The sequence below is a fragment of the Urocitellus parryii genome, chromosome 3 (assembly GCF_045843805.1).
Source record: "Urocitellus parryii isolate mUroPar1 chromosome 3, mUroPar1.hap1, whole genome shotgun sequence".
Taxonomy (NCBI): Eukaryota; Metazoa; Chordata; class Mammalia; order Rodentia; family Sciuridae; genus Urocitellus; species Urocitellus parryii.
In genome coordinates, this window is record NC_135533.1 from 86,577,194 (window position 1) to 86,590,100 (window position 12,907).

Consider the following 12,907-nt stretch of genomic DNA (forward strand, 5'->3'; position numbering starts at 1 on the left):
TTAGGCAACTTTCTTAGGTAAACTTTCTATTTCCTCATTTATAAATTAGTTAATACTATGCCATAAATTACAGGGTAGCTATTCATGAGCTCAACACACACATAGAAGCATGTGGCAGACCACAGCCCAAGGCCTCACAAAGGATGAATAATTGGTAGCTGTCCTCAGCATCTCCTCTGAATCCCTGCCAAGTAACTGTCCTCATTCAGAGTTGACAGAACCAGTAACCAGCCCACAGCCAGTAAATGGCGAAATTGAACTCACACTGGGTTCTTTAACCAACTGCCTCCATGACTATTCCCCAGAACAGAGAAACTCCAAGTATACTGTGCTCCTTAGTTTTTTCTAAAAGTAGGTTCTAGCTGAGGGTCGGATTCCTGCAGGAAAACAGTGTTTGGGGAGAAGCCCCTTGGGAAAGGGTGGCAGACCCTAGGTCTGGGGGCCCTATGTGGCAAACTTGGGTCAGGGTCAGGGTCAGGCTGGGGTCAGTGTGTAAGTCTTGGTGTAGGACTTGTGCTTTAGGGCCTGGAGGTTCTTACTATGGCTGAGGAGAGGATCAGGGACACCAGCATGTGGTTCTCTCCTGGAGATCCCCAGCTTTTAAGGTGGTACGGATACAGTAAGCACCATCTCTCCAAGAGGGAATCCGTACTCACAGCTTTGACACTCCAAAGCTATGTCCATGTTAGGGTCTGAGAATGCAGCAGATGGACAATCTTCTCCCAATAAAAGTCCTAACCTAATATCCTGTTTCCAAGGTCTCTGGTTCTAAATTTATTCTATTGCTTCCATTGTAAACTTCCCAAACAACAGTTGTGAAAATGTGCTCAAAAAACCTTCTGTAGCTCCCTAGTAGTGACAATGGAACATGCACCCCTGAGGCCACCATCCATCTGATCCCACGATCCCTTTCTGGGGTGCTTTTCCAGCTCCCCTAAGCTCCCTACTGTGAAACAGAGGATGTGCCCTGTCCTGCCATGACTCCACCCACCCTCTTCTCTGCTCATTTTGCAATTCCAGCATGCATTCTTTCATTATAGCACAGGTTCTTAGATAAAGCCATAACTCTCTCAGCACCAGATGGGAGTCTGGCCATACCACCAACTACGCTCTAGCGTATTTTTAAAAAATCTGATATTCTGTGTCTGTAGTGGGTGGTCACTCAGGATGGGACTCAGAGCTGACCCTGGATATGAAATTTATTACTTCTCATGTCTGATTTAATTGGAGCTGACACATACACAGGCTCCGATTCCCCCTGTCCCAGGGTACTGCTGTGATTCTGCCATTTCAGTGGCAGGTATACTTAGGAAGCAGGGAAAGAAGGATAGCGGAATCTCATCTCAGCAGGGACCTGAAATAGGAAGGAGACTTTGAGAAAGTCACTTAACCTCTGGGCCTCAGAGTCCTCACCTGGGAAATGAGATCAGAGATTTGTTCTAAGTGTCAAATTCTATCTCACTGAGATAACCTATCCCGTAACTACTGAATAAACCTGAATCAATACTGCCATGAAAACCTAAAACACAAGTCCCCATGGCTCATCAGGGAAATTGGATTTGTGTTGTTGTTCTTGTGTTTTTTTTTTTTTGTTGTTGTTGTTGTTTGTTTTGTTTGTTTGTTTGTTTGCTTTGGCAACTATGCTGACATCCTGGTATGGTTAACAATACAGAGCTGGCATGAGCCAAGAACACAATGCCAACCAGCTGTTGGCTTCTGTTTTCCAGGCTGTGTAAGGCTGGACTAGATAACTAGGAGGCTAATACAGTAGGGATGGAGGGTTGTAGATTTATTGTCAATTTATGCAAAACTCATGATGGCAGAAGCAAGAAGAAGGGAAACTGATCAGTGACTTCAACCCTTATTTCAATAAAAATATTTTCAGTAAAATAAAGACAAAATTGGAAATGACCCTGTTGCTTTCTTTGGGACATTTAGCTTAATAAGGGTTAAGCCAGAAACGTGCTTTTAAAGAAATTCATCCAATGTGGCTATAGTACTGATTAAAATGTCTTATTCCTAAGTGTGGAGTCAAAATATCCTTGGGGCTGATACAAGGATTCAATAACCTAGGTATGAAAATGGTCTGATTTCTAAAGCAGTGTGAGAACATCAACGCAGACTGGGACATTGAAATTTGGAGAAGGGCACAGGACGATTCCAAAAGGAGCAGGTGGGTGGCCTTGACAGTGATGGCCACGGGCTGTGAACAAGGAGAAAGCATCAGATCTCTGAGACCCAGTGATAACGTCAGAAAGAGCTCAGAGTCATTGCCAGTGTGGAGGCCACGCATGATCTTGGCTCCCTTAGCCTGAGAGTTGCCTTTAAGATATAGAGTGTTTCTCTTCCTCTCTCTGTGGACAGGAACATAAATAGATACATGTACACATATACGTAAGTGTAGAGGGAATTATGACTTGCTGAAAGTCATTCTACTCTTCCACGTTTCTGGCTAACTGAGCACCTCTGAGCTTTCATGAAATAAAAGTTATTAATGAAAGTTTCATTAGAAGTTATTTTAGAGATAATTCAGTCTGAATCCTGTATTTTACAAACAGGCTCAAAGAGTCTTTAGCTCCAGATTACATTACAGAGCAGGTTCTGATTCTTAGAATAGTACCCATACCAAAGACTCACTACCTTCCAGGCTAGAACCCACAGGTGAAACTAGATTCTTCCCATCTCTGAAGCCTGATTGGAGCTGCAGTTGGCCCCCCGGGGGCAACTCGAAGAGGTGGGGAAATGGCTCCTGCTCTGGGCCCAGGTTCAAGAGCACTCCTTGAAGCGGATGTCTGAGGTAACCATCCGGAGACAAGACTCCTTTCGATTAGATTTTTTAAATTAAGAGCTGTGGTGTTTGGCAGAGCATTCAGTTTCTTTCTTGGCAGACACATCCACGTGCTTCTGTTTTGTGTGCTTGATGTTGAAAAGCAAGTCCATGGCTGAGGTCCGTTTTTTTCATTATCAGATGCTTGACATTTGGACAGTGTTCCCGGATCCGGGCCTTACAGAGAATGCCTTTGTTCACACGGGAGCTGTCTCCCCTCCTTCCGTCCTCCCATCACCACGCACCCACCCTGCAGTCCACTGCTGAGGCACTATAGGGGGAGGGTCTCTGCCAACATTTTAAAATCACCTACATAAAATGCAGAGCCCTTGCTGCGTGGTAAAACACTCCCTATCGCAAACATATGTGGGCCCTGCTTCTTTTGTTACCCACTTTTTTTGGCAGTCAGAGAAGTGCCATTTCATCTCTAAATGTGTTTTGCATTCACAGAAGAGTCGGCAGGTTTAGTGTGATATTTGCCACTGGTTTCTGACTGGCGGCCAATTCCTTTTCCCACCTCCATGGCTCATGCTGCCCTGAAGCAGCAATCTGGCCTCCCAAGCTGGACGTTCTGTGCAAAGAGCCAAGCACGACACGTGTGCAATGCTAGGCACTGGAGCGTGTCGTGAGGCTGATCCGGGACCTAAAATAACAGGTGTTGGACGCAACCCTCACAGAAGCTTGAGGGGAGCCTGTGTGTTCCAGGGAGCTCCCCATCAGGACCAGGAGGTGACATGTCCATTGGTCCTGGCAGCTCAACATTCATATTTACCCTGAATGGCCTCAATATTAACATTACAACTTGCCCTGATGGTTTGGTTTTAAATAAAATATTTTCCCAGATCCTTTATGTACGTGTGTGTATGTGTGTGTATATATATATATATATATATATATATATATATATATATATATACATACATATATATGTGTGTGTATGTGTATATATATACACATACACACACATACATAAAGGATCTGGGAAAATATTTTATATATATGTATAAAACACTTGTAAGTGATGTAGGGTAAGAAAATAGCAAATTTACTATGTCAGGTAAATTTACTATGTCTAACCTTATTAACTTAGCTGAATCCTCTCCACAGTTCTGTGCAAATCCCATAAAATACCATAGACCAGGTGGCCTCAACACAAGGAACTTATTTTTAATGATTCTGGAGACTGGGAAATACAAGATCAAGGTGTTAGGCAATGTAGTTCCAGGTGAGGAATCTCTTCCTGGTTCATTGCCTTCTTACTGTAAGGCAGAGAGAACATAAACCAGTAAGCTCTCTGGTATCTTTTCTTGAAAGGACACCAAGGACATTAGGTCAGAACCTCATCCCTGCAACCCCATTTAACCTTAGTTATCACCTGTAGATTTTTCAGTCTCTACATTAGGGGTGAGTCATATTAGGGGTGAGGACATTAGAATGGGAAAGGGTTATGTACAGAATCCAGTCCACAGCAGGTAGGTTAAATGCATTTTTAAAAATGAACAGATGGGTTAAACCAAACCTTAAACATAGCAGTAAGAGAAGAACAGAGATCTAAATGAAAGATCAATAGAAAGTCTCCAAATTGAAGCATAAAAAGCTATAAGGGATAAAATGAAAAGGTCTAGCATTTGTGTAAACACACTCTTCAAGAGAAAAAAGTAGAGCACAAGAAATATTTGAAGAGATAGTGTCTGAAAAATCTTCAAATATACCAGAAGATATGGTTTCAAGAAGTTCAAGAAACGCAAGCAGGATACATACATATATTCACTCTTTATAAGAACAAACAGGAAAATCTCTGGAAAATGAAAATCTTAATAAATAATCAGGTGGGAAAAAATCCCCAAACAAAAATAAAACAAAACATGGATCACCATCCAAAGAGCAGCAATAAAACGCATTGCTCACTTCTCATTAGAAACGATGCAAGTCTGAGGATAACAGAGAATATCTTTCAAGTGCTTCACGAAAGGTTTTGCCAAGCTAAGATACCACTACATGGGAAATGTCCTCCACAATTAAAGACAACAGAAAGACTTTTAAAAATAAAAAACAGAGAAAATGTCAACATAACATTTCTAAAATAAATGCCAATGAGATTTCTATAGGTAAGAAATGTAAGAAAAACTGAAGTGCAAATGAAAGGGTTAGATTTATGGGTAACTTCCAGGGGCTCCCAGTATCAAGGGCTGCAAACAGCATCTTAGCATATGTAAACTAGATACGGACTTTTCAAAGAATAATACAAAAAATAAAAAAAAATAAAACACCACTCTATGCTGCTTAAAAGAGACTCCCCTAAATAAAAGGATATAGAAAGATAGAAAGGAAAAAGTTCAAAAAAAGATGTCATGTACATGGTTTCAAAAGAAAGCTCATGTAGTTGTGCTATTATCAACAAATTAGACTTTAAAGACAAGAAGCATCATTATAGGTAAAAAATTTTTTTCAAAAGAATAAAGATTTAATACTAATAAATTGTAACACATCTATAGTTGTATATAATTAATTAACAATATAAAATAAGGGGCTGGGGTTGTGGCTCAGCAGTAGAGCAGTTTGACTATCGGTGCCAGGCTCTGGGTTCGATCCTCAGAACCACATAAAAATAAATAAATAAAATAAAGGTATTGTGTCCAATTACAACTAAAAATAAATAAATATTTTTTAAAAAACACAACACAAAATAAAGTAAAAATAGTTATAAAAGGAGAATAGATATATCTTCAATTATAGTGAGATAGTGAGAATTGTCTTTTTTTTTTTTTTTTTTTTTTGTGTGTGTGTGTGGTGCTGGGGATTGAACCCAGGGCCTTGGGCATGAAGCAAGCACTCTACCAACTGAGCTATATCCCCAGCCCCTATAGTGAGAGATTTTTAACAGGACTCTTTTGTTAACTAATAGAACAAGGAAAATAAAAAGGAAAATAAAATCCAAGGTGGGCAGGGGTAAGAATATTAAGAATTGAACAAAAAATTGTTAGAAACTGTCCTAATAGACACATAAAGCAGTATAACCAACAACCGCAAAATATACCTTCTTAATAAGTATACAAGGAGCATTTACCAAAAATAACCATCTTGGAGGGCACAAAGTAAATTTAAAATAAACAAAATTATAAGGAATATATTTTCTATGTGAATTAAACAGTAATTAAACTATTTAAAAAGAAAAAAAGAATATGTTTTCTGAATAGCGTATGTTTCCTTATGCTTGAAATAAATGCAAAAACAAACAAAATGTTGGGACACTAAGCAATACACTTTAGTTAAGCAAGACACCTAGGCCAAAGGAGATAAAACACCATGGAAATTATGACTTTTTAAATACTAATTAATTAGCAAATATTAATGAGTGTTAAAATTAATTGACATTTTAACTAAATCATAATAAAACTATGACAAATTTCAGGTGTACTTAAGGCTAGACCTAACAAATTCATCCCATTGAGTGTATACTAGAAATGAAGAAAGGCTTTAAATTTATAAACTAAGTAACTGAAAAAGTTAAAAAAAAAATAGTAAATCATATATGAGGAAAATCATAGTAAGAAGACAACGGGATAAAAGCACAAATTGATAAAACAGAAAGTAAAAATACAATAGAAAAAATCAACAAAGACAAAAATGGTTCCTTGAAAAAACAGGAAATTTGTTTTACTTCAGGCAAGAAAATAGAAAATGTCGCCATACATCTTAAGAGACATGAAGTGATGACATCACAAAAGCAATTTGATGTTAATGAATTTGAAATTTCAGATCAAATACAAAAATTCCTGAAAATATTACAGCCTATGGAAACTGATACAAGAAGAAATAGAAAAGGTGATTGCTCCCATATCTATAGAAATTGAATCACTTCCCCTCAAAGAAACCCTCAAGCCCTTGATGAATTTTAAGAATTCACCAATGAATTTTCCCGACACTGAAAGATTATGTGAGACACCTGACAGAGAAGACACTTCCTAATTCATTTGATGATGCCAGCAGATCCCTGACTCCAAAATGTAAAGAGGACATTATGAGAAAGGAAAATCACCAGAGTAACATCTGACCCATGAAGGGGAGGTCACACAGGGGTACCATGAGAGAGACAGCCTTAGGGCTCCATATGGAAATATAAAAGTATGGTCGCATATCTTCCAGGGGAAATTATATTGACCCTTCCTCAAGTGATTTGTCAAGCTCCTCTTTGTTCCCAAATGATAAGTAATTCTTTGGTGAATGATCTGTCACTTTGGGCTAAGTATTCTTTTTCACTGCAGTGCCTATACTCTGTCTGCTTCCACATCAAGTCCTATGTCCTTTAACATGAACTCAGACCCCCCTCCTCTGTGGAAAGCAGGGCCAGCCACACCCAGGCCTTATCAGGATTCAGACTTTTTTTTCAGTCCTACTCTCCCATTTCCACGACCTGCATGCTGCCACGCGGTTCCATACCTGATGGAAGTTTTCCACTTGCCGGACGTAACCAGCCACTTCATTATCAGATTTAAAGATCTTCCAGACTATTCTTCTTGACTTCTTGTATTTACGGGATCCTTTCCAGTTCATGGTCATCAAGGAGCGCTCTGTCAGGGAAGCTGCCACAATAATATCCAGTTGGCCATTGTAGAGAAGAACCTGAAATGAGACAGAGCTGTCAGCAAAGGGAATTCAGAAGGTAAGGATGAAAAACTTAGCTAGGTAGACACAAAGAGCCAGTGAGAGGGAAAAGGCCACTTGTACTTCTTTGATATCGTGCTCCAAGAGTCTAGCCCCACAGATCAGAAGTTATGTCCTTCCAGGTAGGCATACTCCAACCACCTGTAATAAGCCCTGTTTCAACCATTGTATCCTTCCAAAAGTTTGATTCTTTATAGAAATCTGCAGAAAGGCCTCACCTGGTTGTAAAAACCATTTGAGCTATATTAATTACCCAGAAATATATGTTTATTATATGCACACATATTTATACAGATATATATGAATATATATGCACAGAGAGAGACCATGTGTACCTGTGTTTGTATGTGTGTATCTGGGCTTCACATGGATGTCTGGTTCAATGACAACTGTGATTATGTTTAGTGGAACTAAGGAATACTGCACCCTGGGATTTCATGCAGCCTGTGTTTCATTAATCGCTTTCAGGCACTGCTGGAGCTGCAAACTGGGCTTTTTCTCGGGTGCTGCTGATCAGTGTTGTTCTGTCTTCCTACCTCGATCGAGTTCCTTAGCAACTGTGATTCTTGGAAGCAGACAGATGCAGGTGCCTCAGCTCTGTTACTTGCTGGAGGCAGTGATGCCCGCCATGTGGTTTCTCAGACTTCCTCTTGTTAAATAAGATGCCATTTGCCCACAGTGGGGACTGTCCTTTCTTCCTAGAAGGCAATTTCCCCCTGAGCTGATGGACAATATAGGAAAAACAATGCTGAGGCAATGCTACTCTTTTCTCCCCAATTTTTAACTTGTGTGTGAAACTGACTTACAAGTACTGAGACTCTCTGGCCCAGCAATCTCAGTTGTGGAGTTTACTCTGTGCAAATAAGCTCAAAGGAATGAATGAAATTTCTATATTCACTGAGTCTCATTATAATCGAGAACTCAAAACACAATCTGAAAGTCCTGTAATTGGTGAAGAGTTAAATACATAGGAGTTCTATGGGATGCTGTAAAGCCATTTAAAACGTTTAATGAAGTCACGCCACTATGCAGGGATGGCTTGTCATATAATGTTAAGAATGAACCCTGAAAGTCAAATACAAGGCCTATCACAATTATAAACATAAAACAGGTGGACACATTCACATACGTGGAATGGAAAGTTTGATAATGTTAATACAGTTGGTTAATCTAGATGGTAAAAATCGGAGTTCTTTCCCCCCTTTGTTTCTTATTCTTCTTACGCTATTGACACTCTACTCAACAAAGAGGTTTCCCTCAACTCCATTCGACCTTTGATGTATCTGGAGGCTTTGGCAGAATCCTCAAATTGGATATCAAATGTTTCACTGCATATGTTTCCATCTCTGCCTTCATGGCACAGGCTTCTTAAAAGGCTTAAGCATAATTAAAAAGCCCAGGACTTTACACACCCCAAATCCTCAAGCAGCGGCGAGACAGGATTCAGGCTAAGATGAAAGAGTCCTGGGCCTCTCCTGCAGGAACTCGGGGCCTTTCATGTTCCTCAGTCACCATCACCACCCCCACCCTCCTCCACAGAAACCCAAGGGAAAAAATCCTGATAGATTTAAAATCTCTTTAAAAAAATTCAAGTCAACTACAACAATAAAATATTTGCATTGTTTATACAAAGAAAAAGTGGGCCTCAAAGACCTTGAGTCTTTACTTCTGGCCTATGCAAAACCTCTACAGCTGCGCTGGCCAAAAGTATGGAAACAATTATATATGATGGGTACCAGCTAACAAGGCTTAAATACTTCAACGTTCTAGGAAGGCCTGTTTATAGCTGATTAACAAAGATAATCCTGTATAAACTAACTCCTCTTTTAGAAATCAATGAAAAGATGCTGATTAACTAGCAAATACACAAGTGCAACTATTTATTTTTGCTCTCCATGGCCCCATATGCAGCTTGCATCTGCTCCTAGAAGTGTTTCTTGCAGCTACCTTTACTATCATCACTTTCTTTCATTCTTTTGGCACAACAGTGAAATCCACAGATTATGGTAAAAATGGGCTTCAATGTACGGTTTATAGTGTATGTTTCATGAACTGGAAACCCAACCTTGAGCAGTTTCCCTTCGTATTCAATACTCCTCACAAATAAGAGCACAAGTCTGTGGAACAAGGCAGTGAAGAACTGAACTTGTAATCTGGCTTGTGCAATGTGTAGGGGGAGGTAAACGGAACTACTGTGGGAGGTAAATGGAACTCCTTCCTTTGCAAAGTCAAGAAAACATTTTTTAACTTCTAAGGAGCACACAAGCCCAATGCAACAGGAAGGAAATCAGATTAATGATTGTGATGGCTAATCTTGGTTGCCAACTTGATTGGATGAAAAGATGCCTAGAAAGCTGGTAAAGCACACTTCTGGATGTGTCTGCAAAGGTCCTTCCAGAGGCAGTTGGCATGTGGGTCAGTGGACTGAGTGGGGAGACCTGTCCTGGAGATGAGGATCACCATCCAGTCGGCTGGGGTCCCAGATGAAACAAAGGAGCAGGAGAGGAAGTGTACTATGTGCAGGCTCCACCCTTCTTTGGCAGGTGCATTTTGTGGCTGCATCTTCCATGGGCAGCAGACTACATCAGACTCCAGATTCTTCAGCCTTAGAATGGGGAGTAGTGCCACCAGCTCTCCAGGGGGCTTCCAGCCTTCAGCCTCCAGCTGATGCTGCATCACTCATCCTTCTTATTCTGAGGCTTCCGGCCTCTGAGACTCAGCAGCTACTAGTTTCCCAGCTCTTCAACCTACAGCCAGCCATCATGGGACTATTCAGCCTCTGATCAGGTAGGCCAATCTGATAAAGCCCCTTCTATAATCACATATATGCTCTTGGCTCTGTTACCCTGAAGAACCCTGACAAACACAATGATCAAGCAAAGTGATTTTAGACCTGGTATTACAGGTGGCCAGCTTTCAATGTAAGATTCCCAGAACTTTTATTTTATCTTTAAATTCATTTATTTTTTTAGTACTAACCCAGGGCCTGTTTACCATTGAGCCACATCTCCCAACTCTTTTTATTTTGACACAGGGTCTCATAAGTTGCTGAGGGCCTCTCTCACTTGCTGAGGCTAGCCTCAAACTTGTAATCCTCCTGCCTTAGCCCCCCAAGCTGCTGGGATTACAGGTGTGCACCACTGCACCTGGCCCCAGAGCTTTTAATTTTATCTAAGTGTCATATTTACTCCTATATGCCCCCAAAGAAATATTCAATTGTGTGCCTCTGGGGTGGAGGAGTGGGTGAGGTATCCCAGGATCCAGTGCCTCTAAGCTGAAGTGGCATGGCATTGTAGATGTGGTCCTGAAGCCAGGGACACATGCTGGCTATTCACACCCTGAGTCAGAGAAGGTCCAGGTCAGCAACTAAGCCCAACATGTTGGCCGACCACTAAAGATGGGCACCTCACTCGCACCAACTCTCCCCTGGGCCAACTCTTACAGTTCACCTGGACTGAGGAGTTTCCCAGGATGCAGGACTCTCAGTAGTAAAACTAGAACAGTCTGGGGAAAATCTACCCTTGAGGCTTGTTGGCAATTTTTAAAAAAATATTTAGGTGTAGATGGACACAACACAACGCCTTTATTTTTATGTGGTGCTGAGGATCGAACCCAGGTCCTGCCCGTGCTAGGTGAGCGCTCTACCACTGAGCCACAATCCCAGCCCCTTGTTGGCATTTTTAATGACAAGGTCTACAGGCAGAGGTGAATACAGCTTTTAGCTACACTTGCCTTATCAGTGGTGATCTGAACAACCACAAGAAGCAAGCAAATGAAGGGCTGGTTGGAGGTGTTCGCAGTGACCTGCCAGACAGAGTCCGGAATACCCACTTTCCTCACTTTCCCTCCTGGTCAGCTCTGGGGATCCAGCCAAGGAGCCAAGGCATTCCTTTGCAAGAACTTTCCTTGTGAGAGGGCTGGGTGCTTAGCCCGTTGAAACTGATGGTTATTCAAAAATGCTTATTTTATTTAAAAAAAAACAATGGAAACCTGTGATTCTACTTGTTTGAACTCTATAATTACCACATTTTAAAAAACATTCTTCAAACTTGGGGCGAAATACATCAAAATACTAGCAGTTACGGTATTTAAAGAGTAGTTGATTTGTTTTAGTTTCACTATTGTCTGGGAGATTTTTGTTTTGTTTTGTCAATGTGGTTAGGATGCTTTAATAAGGAAAAAAATTGCAAAACCAACAATAACACTAACAGGTTGGGCGCCTCAGTTTGAAAAAAGATGAGTCTTAGGGTGGGAATAACATGGAAAAAATAAAAAACTACCAGCTCTCAATTTTTAATAACAATTAGGTAAAAAGCTTGACTTTAATTTACAGACAATCTTAAAAAACTCATCCCAGATCCAAGTATTTATGAGAGATGGCATTAGGTGATTTGGATCACAAGCATCTTTTTTTTTCCTTTTATAAAAGGCAGAGATAAGGAAAGAATTTTTATTTTTATTTTTTAACTCTTCAAAGTGCTTTCCTGAACACGTCTTTATTCTCACACTCCTCCACGGGGCAGGGATGAAAGGGATCACAAATGCCACTAAGGAAACTTTGATGCTGTGAGTCCTGGACCCTGGACTTCCAAACTTCCACCTAGAGCTCCTTCAGAAAGAGGCTCCATTCTTTCAAACCAACATGTACTTACTGATTTTCACAACTAAATGTTTATTGCTACCAAAAGCCTCTGGAAACTGAGTTGGCTGAGTATGAGACATGGTTCCTATCTCCAGTTCTGGAATAACTTTGTCTGTTTGTCCAACTCTGCTGACATCTCTCATTTTTCACTTTGGTTCTATGGACAAAGATGTGCATAAAGGTATTATTCACTCTCTGACTACACTGGGTCTGTATTTCCACCCAGCAAAATGGGCAGATATTGTACAGTAGCTGTCCCCCTTGGACATGGCCCCAGTCTTCCCTAGTGTCCTCACACACCACAGAGTATGCTGCGGTTACCATTTATTCAACATCTGTGCTATTGTTTTTCTTAGAAGAGAAAAATATTTTTTTGTACCCATATCTCTGTCATGGGTAAAAAAAAAAAAAAAAAAAAAAAAGGAAGATCAATAGGTCTCGATCCAACTCTGTTCATTTCTTTTATTTCCTTCCTGGACCTGAAGGCCGTGAGTGTCACTTCCATCTGAAATGCAAGGGAAGCCGCCTTTCATCTGAGTTGGCTAAGAATGCATGCTTGCTTAGGTATGCAGTGTGCTTGTTTATTTGTTTGCTTGTTTAATCAACTCATGGGAAATAAAACAAATATTTATAGAGAACCTAGGGACAAAGCCACCAGAGAAGAGATATGAGAAGAAGTGACCTTGGTCTTTCTCAGGGTGCAGATTTTTAAAAAAGAAAAAAAAAATACTTTTCTAAACAGTAGACACTCAGAAGAAAAAAGGAAACTTTGC

At 40.5% G+C, this 12,907-nt stretch overlaps 1 protein-coding gene across 1 annotated transcript in view; it reads right to left on the reverse strand.

Moving 5' to 3' along the window:
- Positions 1 to 12,907, reverse strand: part of Cpvl (carboxypeptidase vitellogenic like) — a 106,403-nt gene that overhangs the window by 19,040 nt on the left and 74,456 nt on the right. The window contains exon 11 of the mRNA XM_077796436.1: positions 7,268 to 7,450. Coding sequence (XP_077652562.1) covers positions 7,268 to 7,450 — 183 coding nt within the window. The remainder of the gene's footprint in view (positions 1 to 7,267; positions 7,451 to 12,907) is intronic.